The 18,481-nt window shown below is 44.3% G+C and overlaps 1 protein-coding gene across 4 annotated transcripts in view; it reads right to left on the minus strand.

Annotated features, from left to right (window-relative positions):
* The window catches only part of ttll7 (tubulin tyrosine ligase-like family, member 7), a 401,618-nt gene that overhangs the window by 148,145 nt on the left and 234,992 nt on the right, over positions 1-18,481 (minus strand). For all 4 annotated transcript variants that reach the window (XM_072574809.1, XM_072574807.1, XM_072574806.1 and 1 more), the window contains exons 5-6: positions 18,330-18,397; positions 14,310-14,468 (exon numbers count right to left, since the gene is read on the minus strand). In XM_072574809.1, coding sequence (XP_072430910.1) covers positions 14,310-14,468; positions 18,330-18,397 — 227 coding nt within the window. The remainder of the gene's footprint in view (positions 1-14,309; positions 14,469-18,329; positions 18,398-18,481) is intronic.

Here is an 18,481-nt window from a genome sequence, read left to right on the forward strand (position 1 = left end):
GCCAGTCTGGGCTTTGCAAATTTGGGCTGACTGAGTGTTCCACCTTTTGTCAGTGTGCATTTGCAAAACCCAACAAAATAACACCTACTGTTAGAGATTGGATTTTTCAATTGGGAAGCATTTGCAGAATAATCCCAAATGCACCGACAGCTGCACCAGCAACTGACTGAAATAACCAGTCCAACTTTTAAAATGGCTCATTTATACTCACTAGACATTCATCAACAAGGACCCATCCGCTGCAAATTAAAGCAATGTGTTCACCTTCTGTTTTAATTATCCAGGAGCCCATAGTTCACCAATCGTTTCTCCATGGGAATGTTTCATCCCGAAAACCCTGTTCTTTCTTGGCATTGATGATATGAACTATCTGACACTAAGGACAGAACCTGTACCCATGTCATATTCCCCTCAGTGTTCCACTCAAACAGCTTACTGAATTTTGGGTTCAAGGTTTGAAGTGGGAATTAACCCACCACCTTCCACCTCACAGGTACAAACACTGCCACACAGCCAAGATAACATAGCAACACTATAGATGCAAGCCCAGAGTGCATCCATGCAGTTAACAACAAATCAAGCTCAGATACCTCAACTATCATTTCCATTCACATTGAAATATCCAGAATGATTTGATAAAATTTGAATTTTTGAAGAAACTGCAACATTGCACTTGAACAAGAATGCCAGGCCATAGACCAAACCACCACCTAAATGCTTTGTCTGCTTAAATAAACCAAATTGAGAATCGAGCTTGACAAAATGGAGTGGGATGGAGTCATTAAAAGAACACAGGACTTCAAAAGGCTGGTAGGCAGAGCTATAATCTTGTACATATACACTACCTGAAATACTTACAGATTAAGTCACTTAAAGGCAAGGGTACACATACAACATAGAGTCATAGATTCATACAGCACGGAAGCAGACCCTTCGGTCCAACCAGTTCATACCGAACATAATCCCAAACTAAACTAGTCCCACCTGCCTGCTCCTGGTCTATATCCTTCCAAACCCTTCCTATTCCTGTATCGATCTAAATGTCTTTCAAATGTTGTAATTGGACCCACATCCACCACTTCCTCAGGAAGTTCAATCCACACGTCAGCTGCCTTCCGTATAAAACAAAATTGAATCTCATGTCTTTTTTAATTGTCTCTCCTCTCATCCTAAAAATATGTCTCCTAGACTTGAAATCCCCCAACTTAGAGAAAAAGACCCCAATCATTAACCCTATCTATACCCCTCATGATTTTATAAACTTCTATAGGCGGTCTCTTAACATCCTAAGCGCCAGTGAAAAAGTCCCAGCCTTTCTTTATAACTCAAATGTTCCGTACTGCAACATCCTGATAAATCACTTCTGAATTCTTCCAGGTTGATAATATCCTTCCTCTCACTGGGAGACCAGAACTGGACACGTATTTCAGAAGAGGCTTCACCAAGGTCCTGTACAACCTCAACATGATATCCCAACTCCTGTACTCAGAGGACGGAGTAATGAAGGCAAGATGTTTTAACAAAGTCCGGCCCGAAATTTCGGGTGTAAGTAAAAGAGTCTCAATCCTTATTTTGCAGAGGGTAAAAACAATGACTGCAGATGCTGGAAACCACATTCTGGATTAGAGGTGCTGGAAAAGCACAGCAGTTCAGGCAGCATCCAAGAAGCAGTAAAATCGACGTTTCAGGCAAAAGCCCTTCATCAGGAATGCAGGCAGAGAGCCTAAAGGGTGGAGAGATAAATGAGAGGAGGGTGGGTGTGGGGAGAAAGTAGCATAAAGTACAATCGGTGAGTGGGGGAGGGGATGAAGGTGATAGGTCAGGGAGAAGGGTGGAGTGGATAGGTGGAAAGGAAGATAGGCAGGTAGGACAAGTCATGGGGACAGTGCTGAGCTGGAAGTTTGGAACTGGGGTGAGGTGGGGGAAGGGGAAATGAGGAAACTGTTGAAGTCCACATTGATGCCCTGGGGTCGAAGTGTTCCGAGGCGGAAGATGAGGCGTTCTTCCTCCAGGCGTCTGGTGGTGAGGGAGCGGCGGTGAAGGAGGCCCAGGACCTCCATGTCCTTGTCAGAGTGGGAGGGGGAGTTGAAATGTTGGGCCACGGGGCGGTGTGGTTGATTGGTGCGGGTGTCCCGGAGATGTTCCCTAAAGCGCTCTGCTAGGAGGTGCCCAGTCTCCCCAATATAGAGGAGACCGCATCGGGAGCAATGGATACAATAAATGATATTGGTGGATGCGCAAGTAAAACTTTGATGGATGTGGAAGGCTCCTTTAGGGCCTTGGATGGAGGTGAGGGAGGAGGTGTGGGCACAGGATTTGCAATTCATTCTGTGGCAGGGGAAGGTGCCAGGACGAGAGGATGGGTTGTAGGGGGCGTGGACCTGACCAGGTAGTCACGGAGGGAACGGTCTTTGCGGAAGGTGGAAAGGGATGGGGAGGGAAATATATCCCTGGTGGTGGGGTCCGTTTGGAGGTGGCGGAAATGTCAGCGGATGATTTGGTTTGCGAAGGTTGGTAGGGTGGAAGGTGAGCACCGGGGGGTTCTGTCCTTGTTACGGTTGGAGGGGTGGGGTCTGAGGGCGGAGGTGCGGGATGTAGACGAGATGCGTTGGATGGCATGTTTAACCACGTGGGAAGGGAAATTGTGGTCTCTAAAGAAGGAGGCCATCTGGTGTGTTCTGTGGTGGAACTGGTCCTCCTGGGAGCAGATACAGTGGAGGCAGAGGAATTGGGAATATGGGATGGCATTTTTGCAGGAGGTAGGGTGGGAAGAGGTGTAATCCAGGTAGCTGTGGGAGTCGGTGGGTTTGTAAAAAGTTTCGGTGGCACAGGGAGACCTGGTCATCATTTATTACTCACCTGGTGATTCTTACATTCCTAATGACATTTACAGTTTACCACTAACACCAAGGGATATGGGGACAGCACAGGAATATGGTGTCGAGTCAGATTATAGAATGGCAGAGCTGGCCTGAGGGGCCGAACAATCCACATCTAGTAAATCTAGGTAGTAGTTTACATAGAACATAGAAAAATACAGCGCAGTACAGGCCCTTTGGCCCTCAATGTTGCGCCGATCCAAGCCCACCTAACCTACACTAGCCCACTATCCTCCATATGCCTATCCAATGTTTCTTAGTGTACTTTGACCTTTTTTAATTTAGTTTTATATGACACCCACTGTAGTAATCCAGCAAGGTCACAAATCTATTTTATACTAACATTCAGCCAATATATAGTCACTTTGCAATCTTTGTTTCCTAATTACCCGGATATATTAAGGTTTATTACATAATTAGCAATCAGCCAGAAATATATGACTGAGCAAGCAATGTGCCTCAATTAAGTTCTAATTGAAGAAATATTAAAAATAATCATGTGTCTATATTAAGACTGGGTTATATTTAAAACAGCCACAGTTTAAAAGCTCTTGTAAGAGTTTACTGTCTTGGAAAAGCACCAAGTCAGATAAAACGAGCTCATCTAGGATCTATTCTGGCTTTGACCATCCCAGTGATGAAACCAAACAACAAGACAATGCATACCAAGTCATAAGGCACGATGAAAGCAACATTGTTCCCATGAATGTATGATATATATCAGCCAGTCAAACAATCATTAAAATGATCAATTATGAAATGACACAAACATTGTCTACGATGAAGTAATGCTAATTTAAGCAAAAAAAGGTCAGGGCTCGGAATAACATCTTTGCAAATTAGTCACATTCTGGATGTTTCCAAAAGCAGAATCTGAAAGAATTGATATCATCAAAGGGCTGAGCTTCTCAATCTTGTTCCTCACTTGTATGTTTAATTTATTCAGTCACAACTTTGTATCAGCCTGATCGCTTGACCAAAGCTATAAAAGATTCTTTTGCACTGACCAATGAATCCTCTTCACTTTAATATAATCTTTTTTTCAAATTTACTGTTTGATTCCATGTTTGGCTGACTTGGACAAAACAAACGTTTACCTCATTTTATTGTATTAATATGAGTTAATTAATAATACAATCAGGAATTAACTTAAATAAAATACTTTGTTTATTAAAGAAAACCTTACATTACATGCGCTCCTATGTTCCTATCTTTTGGTTTGTGGGATCTTGCTATGCACAAAATGAGCTACTATCAAATAAAGCTTCTGAGGCCATAAGACGTGCTATATAAATGCAAGTAAGACAATAAGGTAAAGGGACAGGAATAGGCCATTCGGCCCCTCGAGCCTGCTCCGCCATTCAATGTGATCATGGCTGATCCTACATTCCTCACGTCCACCCTCCTGCCCTTTTTCATTAACCCTTGATTCCCTGACTGATCAAGAATCTACCTCAACCTTAAATATACACAGGAGCTTTACCCCCACAGCTCCCTATGGCAAGGCATTCCTCTCAACCCTCTGAGACAAGAAATTCCTCAACATCTCAGTCTTCAATTGGTGCCCCTAAATTCTGAGACTGTGCCCTCTTGCCCTGGATCATCTCCTTTATTCTCCCACGAATGCTCCTTGGTCAGCCCCTTGCTCAAAGGACAGCGAGCTGATTGAGAATCTATCCTGAAAGTTTCCAAAGTGAGCCAGCTGGGGTGGGGAGCTGAGATCCACAGTTTGTAATTGTGCTCATGCTGCTTAATTGTTTCCATGATTCACTTTTCAGCTTCAGAAGGTTTTCAAAGTGTCAGCAGCTGTCAAGAACTGTTGATGACTTTCTTTCAGAGCAACATCAAACAGGGAACAAGAGACCAAATCCCTGGTCACAAGCCCATTAATGAATGGGAAAATGAGCCTGCATCAGTTGACTGAGTGGAAGGATTTGAAATTCCCAAGAACAATTGATGGATTTAGGTAGAAGTGTCATAAGTGGGTAATTACTCTGACTTGCATTTTTTAATAGTTCCACTGGCTGGAGTCCTTAAATAGCAACTTTCAATCATTCTCCATGTTTGTGTACCACTGAGACTCTCTCCTTCCAGCAGAATAGTGAGTGCAAGCCATCCGCAATTATCCAGCAGGCTGTTGCTGGTGCAATCAGTACACAAAATTCTCTGTGTGTAACACCACTGGACCCCCAACCTGCCTGTTCACTATGGGACTTCAGCTCAGTAGGTAGCAATCTTCAATTAAAGTCTGAGGATTGGAGGTTCAAATCCAGATCCAGACATCCGTAACCTGATAGTTAAACTAACCTTGGAAAATGAAACCTAGAGGTCTGTCAAGCCTACTCTGCCATTTATTATGATCATTTTGGGATTCACCGCTACTTTCAATCATAGAATCCCTACAGTACAGATACTGGCCACTTGGCAAATTGAGTGTACCCCCACCCTTTGAAGAGCATCGTAGCCAGTTCCAACCCTATCCCTGTAACCCTGCATTTTCCCTGGCCAACCCACCTAGCCTGCACATCCCTGGACACGACGGGGCAAATTAGCATGGCCAATCCACCTTAACCTGCACGTCTTTGGGAGGAAACCACTGCACCCGAAGAAAACCCACACAGACACAGAGAGAATGTATAAATGCAACGCAGACACTTGCCCAAAGCTGGGATTAAACTCAGGTCCCTGGCACTGTGAGGCAACAGTGCTAACCAGTGAGCCACCATGCCACTCTGCCAATCTAGGACTGTTGCAATGTAAGCTGTACTGTCTCTCTTTGTAAGAGCAGTGGTCCCCTGCCCAACATTTATCCCTCAAGTAATATTAAAATTAAAAAGAAGATTAAACACGCATCATTATATTGCTGTTCGGGGGAATCTTGCTGTGTGTGAATTGGCTACAGTGTTTCCTACATAAGAACAGTGACTACATTTTCAAAGTTAGTGCATTGATGATCAGGCTCTCTGGAGTTTGTTTGAGATCGTGAAAGGCCCTTTTTGTTGCAAATCTTGTGTTTGCTTACGATAATGTGTAAAAGCACCAAAGACGAAAGTGGGAAAGAAACTTGTTTCTCCAAAGTTTTAGGATCTAGAATGTTCTGCACATCAGTGTAGGGGAGGCAGGATCAATCATGGTTTTCAAAATATAATTGAATAAGCAGCTGAAGAGGAAATATTTGTAGATGAGGCCTTTTCTGGAGTGCTGCATTAGGTTTAGATTGCCCAGTTATAAGAAGGATATTATTAAGATGGAGAAGATTCAGAAAAGATTTACCAGAATGTTGCCAGGTATGGAAAGCTTGAGTTATAAAGAAAGGCTGGATAGGCTGGGACTTATCTCCCTGGAGTGTAGGAGATTGAGAGGTGACCTTATAGAAATTTATAAAATAATGAGGAGTATAGATAGGATTAATGGTAGTTGTCTTTTCCTGAGAATGGGGGATTTCAAGACAAGAGGCCATATTTTTAAGGTGAGAGGAGAAAGATTTAATAAAGACATGAGGGGCAAATGTCTTACACAGAGGGTGGTTCATGTGTGGAATGAACAGGAATTATGGGATACAGGGAGATTTGGCTATCTGGATTCAGAATTGGCCGGCTGACAGAAGGCAGAGAGTGGTTGTAGATGGAAAGTATTCTGCCTGGAGGTCAGTGTTGAGTGGGGTCCCGCAGGGCTCTGTTCTTGGGCCTCTGCTCTTTGTAGTTTTTATAAATGACTTGGATGAGGAGGTTGAGGGGTGGGTTAGTAAATTTGCAGATCACACAAAGGTTGGAGGTGTCATCGATAGTATCGAGGGCTATTGCAGGCTGCAGTGTGACATGGACAGGATGCAGAGCTGGGCTGAAGAAAGGTTGAATAAGCTTGGACTTTTCTCTCTGGAGAGAAGAAGGAAGAGGGGATACCTGATCGAGGTATACAAAATAATGAGTGGCATAGATAGAGTCAATAGCCAGACACTTTTCCCCAGGGCAGGACTGACTGGTACAAGGAGTCATAGTTTGAAGATATTAGGTGGAAGGTATAAAGGAGACGTCAGAGGTAGGTTCTTTATGCAGAGAGCTGTGAATGCATGGAATGCATTGTTAGTTGAGGTGGTGGAAGCAGAGTCATTGGGGACATTTAAGCGACTGCTGGACATGCACATGGACAGCAGTGAGTTGTGGGGTGCATAGGTTGTTACTATATTTTACATTAGGATTAAACCTCGGCACAATATCGTGGGCCAAAGGGCCTGTTCTGTGCTGTACTTTTCTATGTTCTACGTTCTATGTTCCTGAGGAAGTGGTGGATGTGGGCAAAATTACTACGTTTAAAAGTCATTTCGATAATTACATGAATAGGAAAGGTTTGGAGGGATATGGGCCAGGAGCTGGAGGTGGGACTAGTTTAGTTTGGGATTATGTTCGGCATGAACTGGTTGGACCAAAGGGTCTGTTTCCATGCTGTATGACTCTGTGACTCTATGGCTCTTTACCTCTGGACAAAAGGCCAAAGAATGGGACTAGCTGAGTCATTCTTGTAGATAACCAGTATGGATTTCTTTCATTTATTTAATTCATTCATTGGATATGTGTCGCTGGCTGGGCCCTATCCCCAACTAGCCCTTGAGAAGGACTTGGTGATCTACCTTCATGACTTGCTACATTTGGTGCAGGGATACCCAGTGCTGTCAGGGATGGAGTTCCCGGACTCTGATCTCTGAAGGAACAGCCATATATTTCCAAGTCAGGGTGGTGAATGACTTGGAGGAGAACTTGCAATTGGTAGTACTCCCGTGTATCTGCTGCCCTTGTCCCTGATGGGCCAAATGGTTTCCTTCCATGTTGTAACCATGGTGGATGATGGGGTTGGGTGAAGTAGTTTTCATGTCCAACCCTACCTGTTATATGCTCCCTTCAGAATGCTTTATCCTGGACTATCTTCTTTCTCATGAGGGGCAAGAATAGGGTGAATAGTCAAGGTCTTTTTGCCAGGGTAGTGGAGTCCAAAACTAGAGGACATAGGTTTAGGTGAAATTTAAAAGATTTAAAAGATATCGGGAGGGGTAACTTTTTTCACACAGAGGGTGGTGAGTGCATGGAATGTGCTGCCAGAGGAAGTGACGGAGGCTGGTACAATTACAACATTTAAAAGGAAGGATTTAGAAGGACATGGGCTAAGTGTTGGCAAATGGAACTAGATCAGTTTAGGATATCCTGTCAGCATAAAGAAGTTGGGCCAAAGGGACTGTTTCTATGCAATATAACTCTATGACTCTATGTAAAGGGCAGTTCAACAAGTTTTTAATCAGTCTTGGAACCAAAGGTTATTGGGGAAAAGGAAAAGAGGTGGAGTTGCGGATTATCAGATCAGATTTCACTGAATGACAGAGCAGACTCGATGGGCTGAATGGTCTACTGCTACTCCTACATTTTATGATCATTTAGAGTAACAAAAAGTAGCCCATTTCAATAGCTTCAAGAATTGCAGGAGGTGGAGGAGTTATTGTGGTGCAGCCACAGGAATCAATTATTGAGATAGTGCTTAGAAAGCACTAAACCCAGTGACTAATCTGAGAAATTCAATAAGTACTTACACATGCAATCTCATTTAAAGGACTCTGTGAACTTCAGGCCAAAGTCGAGCTTCAAGCACATTCAATCAGTTGTTTGCAGCTCATTAAAGTGTGATCACAGGAGTGATGAGATTTCTGAAGAAATTGTTTTCATTATTCATTCATGGGATGTGTATATCACTGGCTAGGCCAACAGTTTTCGCTCATCTTTGAGTATCCTTCAGAAGGTGGGGGTGAGCTGCCTTCGTGAACCACAGCGATCCTTGGCATGGAGGGTCACTCACAGTGTCATTAGGGAAGGAGTTCCTTGATTTTAACCCATTAATACTGAAGGAACCCTAGCTAGACCCCACGTGGAGCACTGTGAGCAGATGTGGATACCACACCTACAGATGGATATGCAATCGGTTCTGCTATAACAGGTGTTTCTTCAACATGAATTGGCTATAACACAATTGAAGAATTTAGATTGTTATTTGTAGAATGCGAACTTTCCTCACCTGTATTGGCTATAATGAGATTCTGACCCCATTAGTTTAACTGGCATGGCTATTGCACAATTTTCTTGTAACACGGGACGCATGAGAACGGAACGATCTTGTTATGTCAGATTCAACTGTATTGGTCTTGGAGGGAGTACAATATAGATTTAAAAGAATGATATCTGGACTTTAGGGGTTAAAACATGCGGAGAGATTATACAAATTAGGCCTGTTTTCCCTAGAATTCAGAAGGATAAGGAGTGATCCGATGGTAGTCTTTAGGATCATAGCAGGAAAAGACAGGGAAGATAAAGAAAAACTATTTCCAGTGGTTGGGGATTTTAAAACTCGGTGGCACAGTCTAAAAATTAGGGCCAGACCATTGAGGCGAGATGTTAGGAAGCTCTTCTACACACAAAGGGTGGGAGAGGTTTGGAACTCTCTTCCACATGTGGCAATGGGTGCTGGATCAGTTGTTAATTTTAAATCTGAGATAATTTTTTTTTGTTAAACAAAGGTATTAAGGGATATGGGCCAAAGAAACGTATATGGAGTTAGGCCACAGATCAGGCATGATATCATTGAATGGTGGAACAGGCTTGATGGGCCGAATGGTCTACTTCTGTTCAAATGTCCCTGTATATTTCCAGGACAGGATGGTGAGTGATTTGCAGGTGCTGGTGTTCCCATGTATCTGCTGACCTTGTCTTTCTAAATGGTAGAGGGCAAGGATTTGGAAAATACTTTCAGGGGAGCCTTGATGAGTTGTCGGAGTGTGTCTTATAGATAGCACACACTGCTGCTCATTAATGTCCTTTAGGGCAGGAAATCTACTATCATTCCCCAGTCTGGCCTCCATGTCATCTAGTCTCACAGCAAAGTGGCTGACTCTTAGCTGCCCTCTGAAACGACCTGGTAAGTCACTTAGCACAAGGGGCAATTAAGAATGGGCAACAAATGGTGGTCCAGACAGAAATACCCACATTCCCCTGTGTAATAATATAGCTTATTATTCTCCTGAGAGATAGGTATTTCCAGCATTTTCTAGCTTTATTTCAGGTTTCCTCATTTGAGAGTTTCCTATGTTGCCTCATGCTTCACGTGCCAATGGAACACTTCCTTCTGCAGAACAGGTTCAAGGGGCTGGTTGACCTACTTTTGTTCACATATCCTGAATAAGGCAGTGCTTTCATAGAATCATAGAATCCCATTTGGCCCATCAAGTTCACACCAACCCTGGAGAGTACTCCACCCAGACCCACTCCCCCTACCCTTTAACCCCACATTACCCACGGGCTAACCAACCTCGCCTGGATTGGGAGGAGGAAACCGGAGCACCCAGAGAAAGCCCACGCAGACACAAGGAGAATGTGCAAACTCCACCCAGACAGTCACCTGAGGCTGGAATTGAACCCGGGTCCCTGACGCTGTGAGGCAGCAGTGCTCACCACTGAGCCACTGTGCTTAACATTAGAGCAAGTTTCCTGATAAGTGGCCAGTTTCATTAACATTGTCATCAAATGTGGCAGCGATCATGAAGATAATGACAATTCAGGAAGTCTTGAAGGGGCAAACTGAAGTGAAAAACATTCATCTCAATTTAACCTGGGTAATGATGTTAGGAACCGATCTGCCACTGACATCAGAGAGACTATAATACCAGTCAGAGTCGAAAATGGACAAATGTTGTGTTGTGTCTCAACCACTGGCAGGAAATAGAGACTGGTAAGATTATATAGACCACTGTCCGAAAGGATATCAAGACCTTCAGGCAAATATAGAGATGATTTACGACAATGGGACCAGGGAGGACAGACCTCAGTTATACAGTCATAGAGTCATACAGCACGAAAACAGACCTTTCAGTCCAACCAGTCCATGCTGACCAAACTAAACGAGTCTTCTCACCTGCCTGTGCATGGCCCATATCCCTCCAAACAATTCTTATTCATGAGCTTATCCAAATGTCTTTTAAATGCTGTAACTGTACCCGCATCCACCACTTCCTCTGGAAGTTCACTCCACACATGAACCACTCTCTGTGTAAAGAAATTGCCCCTCATGTTCGTTTTAAATCTTTCTCTTGCACTTTGAAAATATGCCCCCAGTCTTGAAATCACTCACCTTAGGGAAAACACACCTGCCATTCACCTTATCAATACCCCCCCCGTGATTTTATAAACCTCTATAAGATCACCCCTCAACCTCAAGTTAATTCGAGAGACCAGAGTGGAAAAAGTTTGATAGAGGTGTGCAGCATTCCAAAGGGATTTGGTTTAGTTGGAAAGAAGATATTTCCAGTGGCAGGAGCGTTGGTGACCAGAGGCTATAGATTTAAAGTAATTGGCAAGCGAACTAGAGGTGACACTGGTGAATAAGTGATTATAACCAGACTGGTCATCAAGCTGGGATGGTGAAAACGGTTTCAGCAGCAACTTTCAAAGGGGAATGGAACAAATACCGGAAGGAGGGCAGGGCAGTAGATGTAATCTATATGGATTTCAGTAAGACCTTTGATTAGGTTTCATATGGTAGGCTGCTCTGGAAGGTTAGGTCACGTGGAATCCAAGGGGAGCTGGCAAATTGGATGCACAGTTGGCTTGATGGTAGGAAGCAAAGGGTAATAGTGGAAGGATGCTTGTCGGACTGGAGGCCTGTGACTAGTGGAGTGCCGCAGGGGACGATGCTGGGCCTGTTGCTGTTTGTTATCGATCAATGATTTGGATGAAAACATACAAGGCATGATTAGTAAGTTTGTAGACGAGACTAAAGTAGGAGGTATCGTGGACAGTGAAGAAGGTTATCAGCAATTGCAGCAGGACCTTGATCAGCTGGGGAAGTGGATCAAGAAATGGCAAATGGAGTTTAATATAGATAAGTGTGAGGTCTTGCATGTTAGAAAGTCAAATCAAGGTAGGAGTTTCATGGCGAATGATAGGGCCTTAAGGAGTGCAGTGGAACAAAGGGACCTTGGAGCTCATGTGCACGGTTCTCTGAAATTGGAATCGCAGGTAGACAGGGCAGTGAAGAAGGCTTTTGGCACACTGGCTTTTATCAGTCAGGGCATTGAGCATAGAAGTTGGGAAGTTATGTAAGGACGTTGGTGAGGCCGCACTTGGAGTTCAGTTTTGTAACCTCGCTGTAGGAAGGATGTTATTAAACTGGAAAGAGTATCGAAGAAATTTACAAGAATACTGCCAGGACTCAACGGTCTGAGTTATAGGGAAAGGTTGGACAAGCTAGGACTTTTTACTTTAGACTGAGGAGGAGACTGAGGGGAGATCTTATAAAAGTGTATAAGATCATGAGAGGCATGGGTAGGGTGAATGCACTCAGTTTTTTCACAGGGTTGGGGAATCGAGGACTAGAGGGCATTAGTTTAAGGTTAGAGGGGAAAAGAATAAAAGGGAACCTTAGGGTCAACTTTTTTACGCAGAGGGTGGTGCACATATGGAATGAGTTGCCAGTGGAAGTGGTTGAGGCAGATATATTAATATTATTTAAAAGGCATTTGGATAAATACATGGATAGGAAAGCTTTAGAAGGATATGGGCCAAATGCAGGGAAATGGGATTAGCATGGATGGACATTTTGGTCGGTATGGACCAGTTTGGGCCAAAGGGCCTGTTTCCATGCTGTAGGACTCTATGCCTCATTTGCAGGGCTGTGCAGAGAGAGCAAGGGTGGGGGAGCAAATCAAATAACTGTTTCAAAAGGTTAGCACTGGTATGATGGGCCAAACAGCCTTCTGATGCTTTTCGATGATTGTAAAATAGATAAAATGTTGCTGCTATAAAATCAGTAAGGTTGCTCTTTGATAATCCAATAGGTGTAAAAGCAAGTCTGTCTAGGTTCAAACACCACTTACGAGCATCAGTTATGACTCCATTGCTATCATTCTCACCTCTGCTTTCAACAATTGTATCCCAGTCCACAGAGTTGAGTGCAAAAACCAAGGCTGATGCTCCATTGCAGTACTGAGGGAATTGGCAAACGTGCTATGCTTCGGGTGACCCATTAGACTGAGGTCAGTCTGTGCTCTCAGGTGAATGTTAAACTTCCATAATGCACCATTCACAAAGCAACAGGGATACTGTCCCCGGGGGGCTGGTCAATATTTACCCCTCAATCAGCGTCACAAAAAAACAGATTCAGAAGTTGCTGAAGAAATTCAGCCGGTCTAGCAGCATCTGTAGCCCAAGAAACACAGTTAACGATTTGAGTCCAATGTTAACTCTACTTTCTTTCCACACCATTTTCTGGTTTTGTTTCAGATCTTCAGCACCCATAGCTCTTTGTTTTTTCACAATAACAGGTGACCTCGCAATGATCACATCACTGGTTATAGGAGGTTGCATTGCACAGATTGGTTGTTTCCTCCATTACCATGGAGATTACACCACAAAAAAATGCTGTGTTGGTTGCAAAGCACCGTGGGGCATCCGCTGATAGTGAAAGGTGCCGCATAAGTGCAAGATTTTATTTTCTAAATTGACTGAAAAATCCAAGCTCCTGGCTCTCAACATGACACTCAGTATTTGCCTTCAATGAGACCTCCTGATTGCATTGAAATTTTGAGCTGATTAAACTGCTAGTGTGGGGAAAGGACATTTCCAATTCACCAAATTGGTGTTAGCTTCAAGCACTCACAGAGAGAGGCACCTACCCAGTATGATGGAGAATAAAGGTCCATATATATGGTCAATATGGTCACTGGTTGTCCTGCAGCTACCTGAGGTGCAATATCAGTAAGAAACAGTGATTGCAGCACGATAGGTTTACACTTTGCACACCACCTGGAGCCTACCAGAGGGAGTTTGGTAACTGTGACAACATTCAAATTAAACCAGAAATAGCTTTGAATTGTACAGGAACTGATGCCAGAGAGTTGAATTCTCTGCCACAGAAAGTGGCTGAGATCAAAATATTGAAGGTTTTCAAGAAGGAGTTAGATATAATTCTTAGAGCTGTAGGGATCAAAGGGAATGTGTGGGGTGAAAGTGGGAACAGAGAACACAGTTGGATGATCAGCCATGGTCATGCTGGATAGTGGAACATGCTCAAAGGGCTGAATGGCCTACTCCTGCTGCTAATTTCTATGTTTCTATGATACGAGACTGTAAAATGCATTGATCAAAGGCTTGTTCCAGTTCTGTCCTTGTTTACTGTTCAGTTTGTAGAGCTGGGGCAAATATCTATATGACACGTGACTGGCTGGTTCCTATTTCCTTTGAACCATCAAACGAACCAAATCCTAAATATTACATCGCTGTTGCTTCAGTATCTCTGGGTCAAAATCCTGGAACTCCTTCCCAAATAGCACTGTGGAGTCCCTAGATCCCAAGGGCAGCTGAGGTTCAAGAAAGAAACACACACACACACACACACACGTACCCATGACCCATCGCTCCATTGGCTGGCTTGACTATAAAGGTCTTCTGTCTGCGTTTCTTTCGGAGTTCCTTCACACAGTTCTGGAACTGAGTATATTCTGCAGGAAAGATCCAGGTCCTGGGAGTGAAGCAGTATTCCTGAGATTGACTCTTGATCATCCTGAAAGTAAAACACGGATGATAAAAGGAGGAATCTACACCATGGCAGAGTGCTCAATACTGAAATCATGAAAATCTGTGGGGAGAATTTTCAACAGAAACCGAAGAATGAGAAATCAGGTGGAAATGAAAGCATGTGGCCCTTGAAAGGAAAACTCATTCCCTAACAATTTAAGCACTGGCTTGCAGGGTACAGCAATTGACTCGGGAAAACAATACTTGGCTAAAAAGGGTTAAATTATAAGAGATGGCCTCCTTCTTTAGAGACCGCAATTTCCCTTCCCACGTGGTTAAAGATGCCCTCCAACGCATCTCGTCCACATCCCGCACCTCCGCTCTCAGACCCCACCCCTCCAACCGTAACAAGGACAGAACACCCCTGGTGCTCACCTTCCACCCTACAAACCTTCGCATCAACCAAATCATCCGCCGACATTTCCGCCACCTCCAAAAAGACCCCACCACCAGGGATATATTTCCCTCCCCACCCCTTTCCGCCTTCCGCAAAGACCGTTCCCTCCGTGACTACCTGGTCAGGTCCACACCCCCCTACGACCCACCCTCCCATTCTGGCACTTTCCCCTGCCACCGCAGGAACTGTAAAACCTGTGCCCACACCTCCTCCCTCACCTCTATCCAAGGCCCTAAAGGAGCCTTCCACATCCATCAAAGTTTCACCTGCACATCCACCAATATCATTTATTGTATCCGTTGCTCCCGATGTGGTCTCCTCTACATTGGGGAGACTGGGCGCCTCCTAGCAGAGCGCTTTAGGGAACATCTCCGAGACACCCGCACCAATCAACCAAACCGCCCCGTGGCCCAACATTTCAACTCCCCCTCCCACTCTGCCGAGGACATGGAGGTCCTGGGCCTCCTTCACCGCCGCTCCCTCACCACCAGACGCCTGGAGGAAGAACGCCTCATCTTCTGCCTCGGAACACTTCAACCCCAGGGCATCAATGTGGACTTCAACAGCTTCCTCATTTCCCCTTCCCCCACCTCATCCTAGTTTCAAACTTGCAGCTCAGTTACTGTCTCCTTGACTTGTCCGACCTGCCTATCTTCTTTTCCACCTATTCACTCCACCCTCTCCTCCTTGACCTATCACCTTCATCTTCTCCCCCACTCACCCATTGTACTCTATGCTACTCTCTCCCCACCCCCACCCTCCTCTAGCTTATCTCTCCATGCTTCAGGCTCACTGCCTTTATTCCTGATGAAGGGCTTTTGCCCGAAACGTTGATTTCGCTGCTCGTTGGATGCTGCCTGAACTGCTGTGCTCTTCCAGCACCACTAATCCAGTATTTGAGATTCAGGGCAATGTCTGGAATGATTTAGATGAGGGAATTAAATGCATTATCTCCAAATTTGCAGATGACACAGAGGGTGGGAGAGTGAGATGTGAGAAGGATTCAGTGATGATTCAGTGTGATTTGGACAAACTGAGTGAATGGGAAAATGCATGGCAGATTCTGCACAATGTGGATCAATGTGAGGTTATCCACGTTGATAGCAAAAACAGAAAGGTGGATTATTCTTTGAATTGCAATAGATTTGGCAAGTGGGAGGTGCAATGTGACCTGGGTGTCCTTGTACACCAATCACTGAAAGTAAGCATGCAGTGCAGCAGGCAGTGAAGAAAGGGAATGGTATGCTGGCCTTCACAAGGGCAGGTTTCTAATACAGGAGCGCGGATGTCTTGCTGCAATTGTACAGGGCATTGGTGAGACCATACCTGGAATACTGTGTTGGGGTTTTAGTCTCCTTATCTGAGGAAAGATGTTCTGGCAATGGAGGGAGTGCACCAAAGGTTTACCAGACTGATTCCTAGAGTGGTAGGACTTATGTATGGAGAGAGAGTGGATCAGTTAGGGCTATATTCCCTGAAATGTATAAGTATGAGGGGGAAACCTCATAGAAAACTATAAAATTCTGCGGCTTTACAGGAAGGATTTTCCCAATGAACAGGGAGTCCAGAAACAGAGGTCACAGTTGAAAGATATCGGTAAACCATTTCAGACTGAGAGGAGGAGAGACTTCTTCACCCAGAAAGCAGGGAGCCTGTACAATTCTCTGTCACAGGAGGTGGTTGAGGCCAAAATATTGACTGTTGTCAGGAAGGAGTTAGAGATAGCTTTTACAGCAACAGTGATCAAAGAGTATGGAGAGAAAGCAGGAACAGGGGACTGTGTTGGATGATCGGCCATGACTGTATTGAATGGCAGAGCAGGCTCGAAGGGCGGAATGGCCTTCACATGCTCCTATTTTCTATGTTTGTTTATTTCCATGAAGGACTGTCTCTAATAACATTACCTGGGAACCTTGAACTCGCTCCCCTATAGGCTCCTGCGGCTGAAGGTCAACCGAAAATTTTAAAGGTACAATTTCTTTCAGGAGCTAGTACAGACATGATGGGTTGAATGGCCTCCTTCTGTACTGTAAAATTCTATGATTTTACTTGATAGGTTTTTAACATTATAGAAACAGAGAGTACTGGAGAAACTCAGCAGGTCTGGCAGCATCTGTAGAGAGAGAAACAGGATTAACATTTCAAGTCATACAGTCATATTGCACAGAAACAGACCCTTCGGTCCAACCAGTCCATGCCGAACATAATCCAAAACTAAGCTAATTCCACCTGCCTGTCCCTGGTCAATTTCCCTCCAAACTGTTCTTATTCATGTACTTATCCAAATGTCTTTTAAATATTATAATTGTCTCCACATCCACCACTTCCTCAGGAAGTTCATTCCACATGTGAACGACACCTTGTGTAAAAAATTTGCCCCGTATTTCTTTTTTAAATCTCTCTCCTCTCACCTTAAAAACATGCCCCCTCCTCTTGAAATGCCCCATCCTTGGGAAAGATAACTACCAATAACTCTATCCATACCTACCATTATTTTATAAACTTCTAAAAGGTCACCTCTCAACCTCCTATGCTCCAATGAAAAAACTCCCTGCCTATCCAGTCTTCCTTTATAACTGAAACCTTCCATACCCAGAAAAGTCCTGGTAAATCTCTTCTGAACCCTCTCCAGCTTAATACCCTACAGGGTGACCAGAACTGGACACAGTATTCCAGAAGATGCCTCACCAATGTTCTGTAGAATCTCAAGATGACGTCCCAACTCAAAGGACTGAGCAATCAGGTCAAGCGTGCCAAATGCCTTTTTAATCACCCTGTCTATATGCCACTCAATCTTCAAGGAATTGTGAACCTGCACCCCTAGGTCCCTATGTTCTACAACACTACTCAAAGATCTACCATTAATTGTATAAGCCTTGTTTGTTTTACCAAAATATAATACCTTGCACTTATCCAGATTGAACCCCATCTGCCATTTTTCAGCCCATTGACCCATTTGATCAAGATCCCTTTGTAATCTTAGAAAACCTTCTCCACTGTCTACTATGCCACCAATCTTGGTGTCATCTGCAAACTTACTAACCATGCCTAACTCACAGTGACATCTTACTATCCCCTGCCACTGGCGCAGTCATCTTTCCTGTGACATGTGAGTGTCACCTGGAGCCCAGTTACTTCCCCCTTGCTGCTGTGTCACACAGTCTGGACTGACACATCTTCTTCACACTGAGCTGGTAAACTCTCCTCTGAACATTGCCACTTGCTGTGAAGGTGTCAAATGGTGGGGAGGTTGGTCCACATACACACATGCACGTGCGCGTACACACACACACAAACACCGCTCATACACGCGCGCGCACACACACACATACACGTATACACACACACCTTGCTCATTCTCAAACATGCTCACTCCCTAATAAATGCCACCTTGAGATTCCGCTTCCGATTCTAAAGGAGACAGAAATCTGACCGGCCTGGGTCACTTACTTGGCCATGTTTCTTGCCAGACAGTCCTTACGGCAAATCTCTCCCATTCCAGGAAAATGGTTGATCCTCTGAAAAGACAAAAGAAATGTTTGCATACAGCATCTGTAAACAGTCACAGTGTCAGAAATTGAGCTGGAGGAGGCAGAGATATA

This window comes from Chiloscyllium punctatum, chromosome 7, assembly GCF_047496795.1.
Source record: "Chiloscyllium punctatum isolate Juve2018m chromosome 7, sChiPun1.3, whole genome shotgun sequence".
Taxonomy (NCBI): Eukaryota; Metazoa; Chordata; class Chondrichthyes; order Orectolobiformes; family Hemiscylliidae; genus Chiloscyllium; species Chiloscyllium punctatum.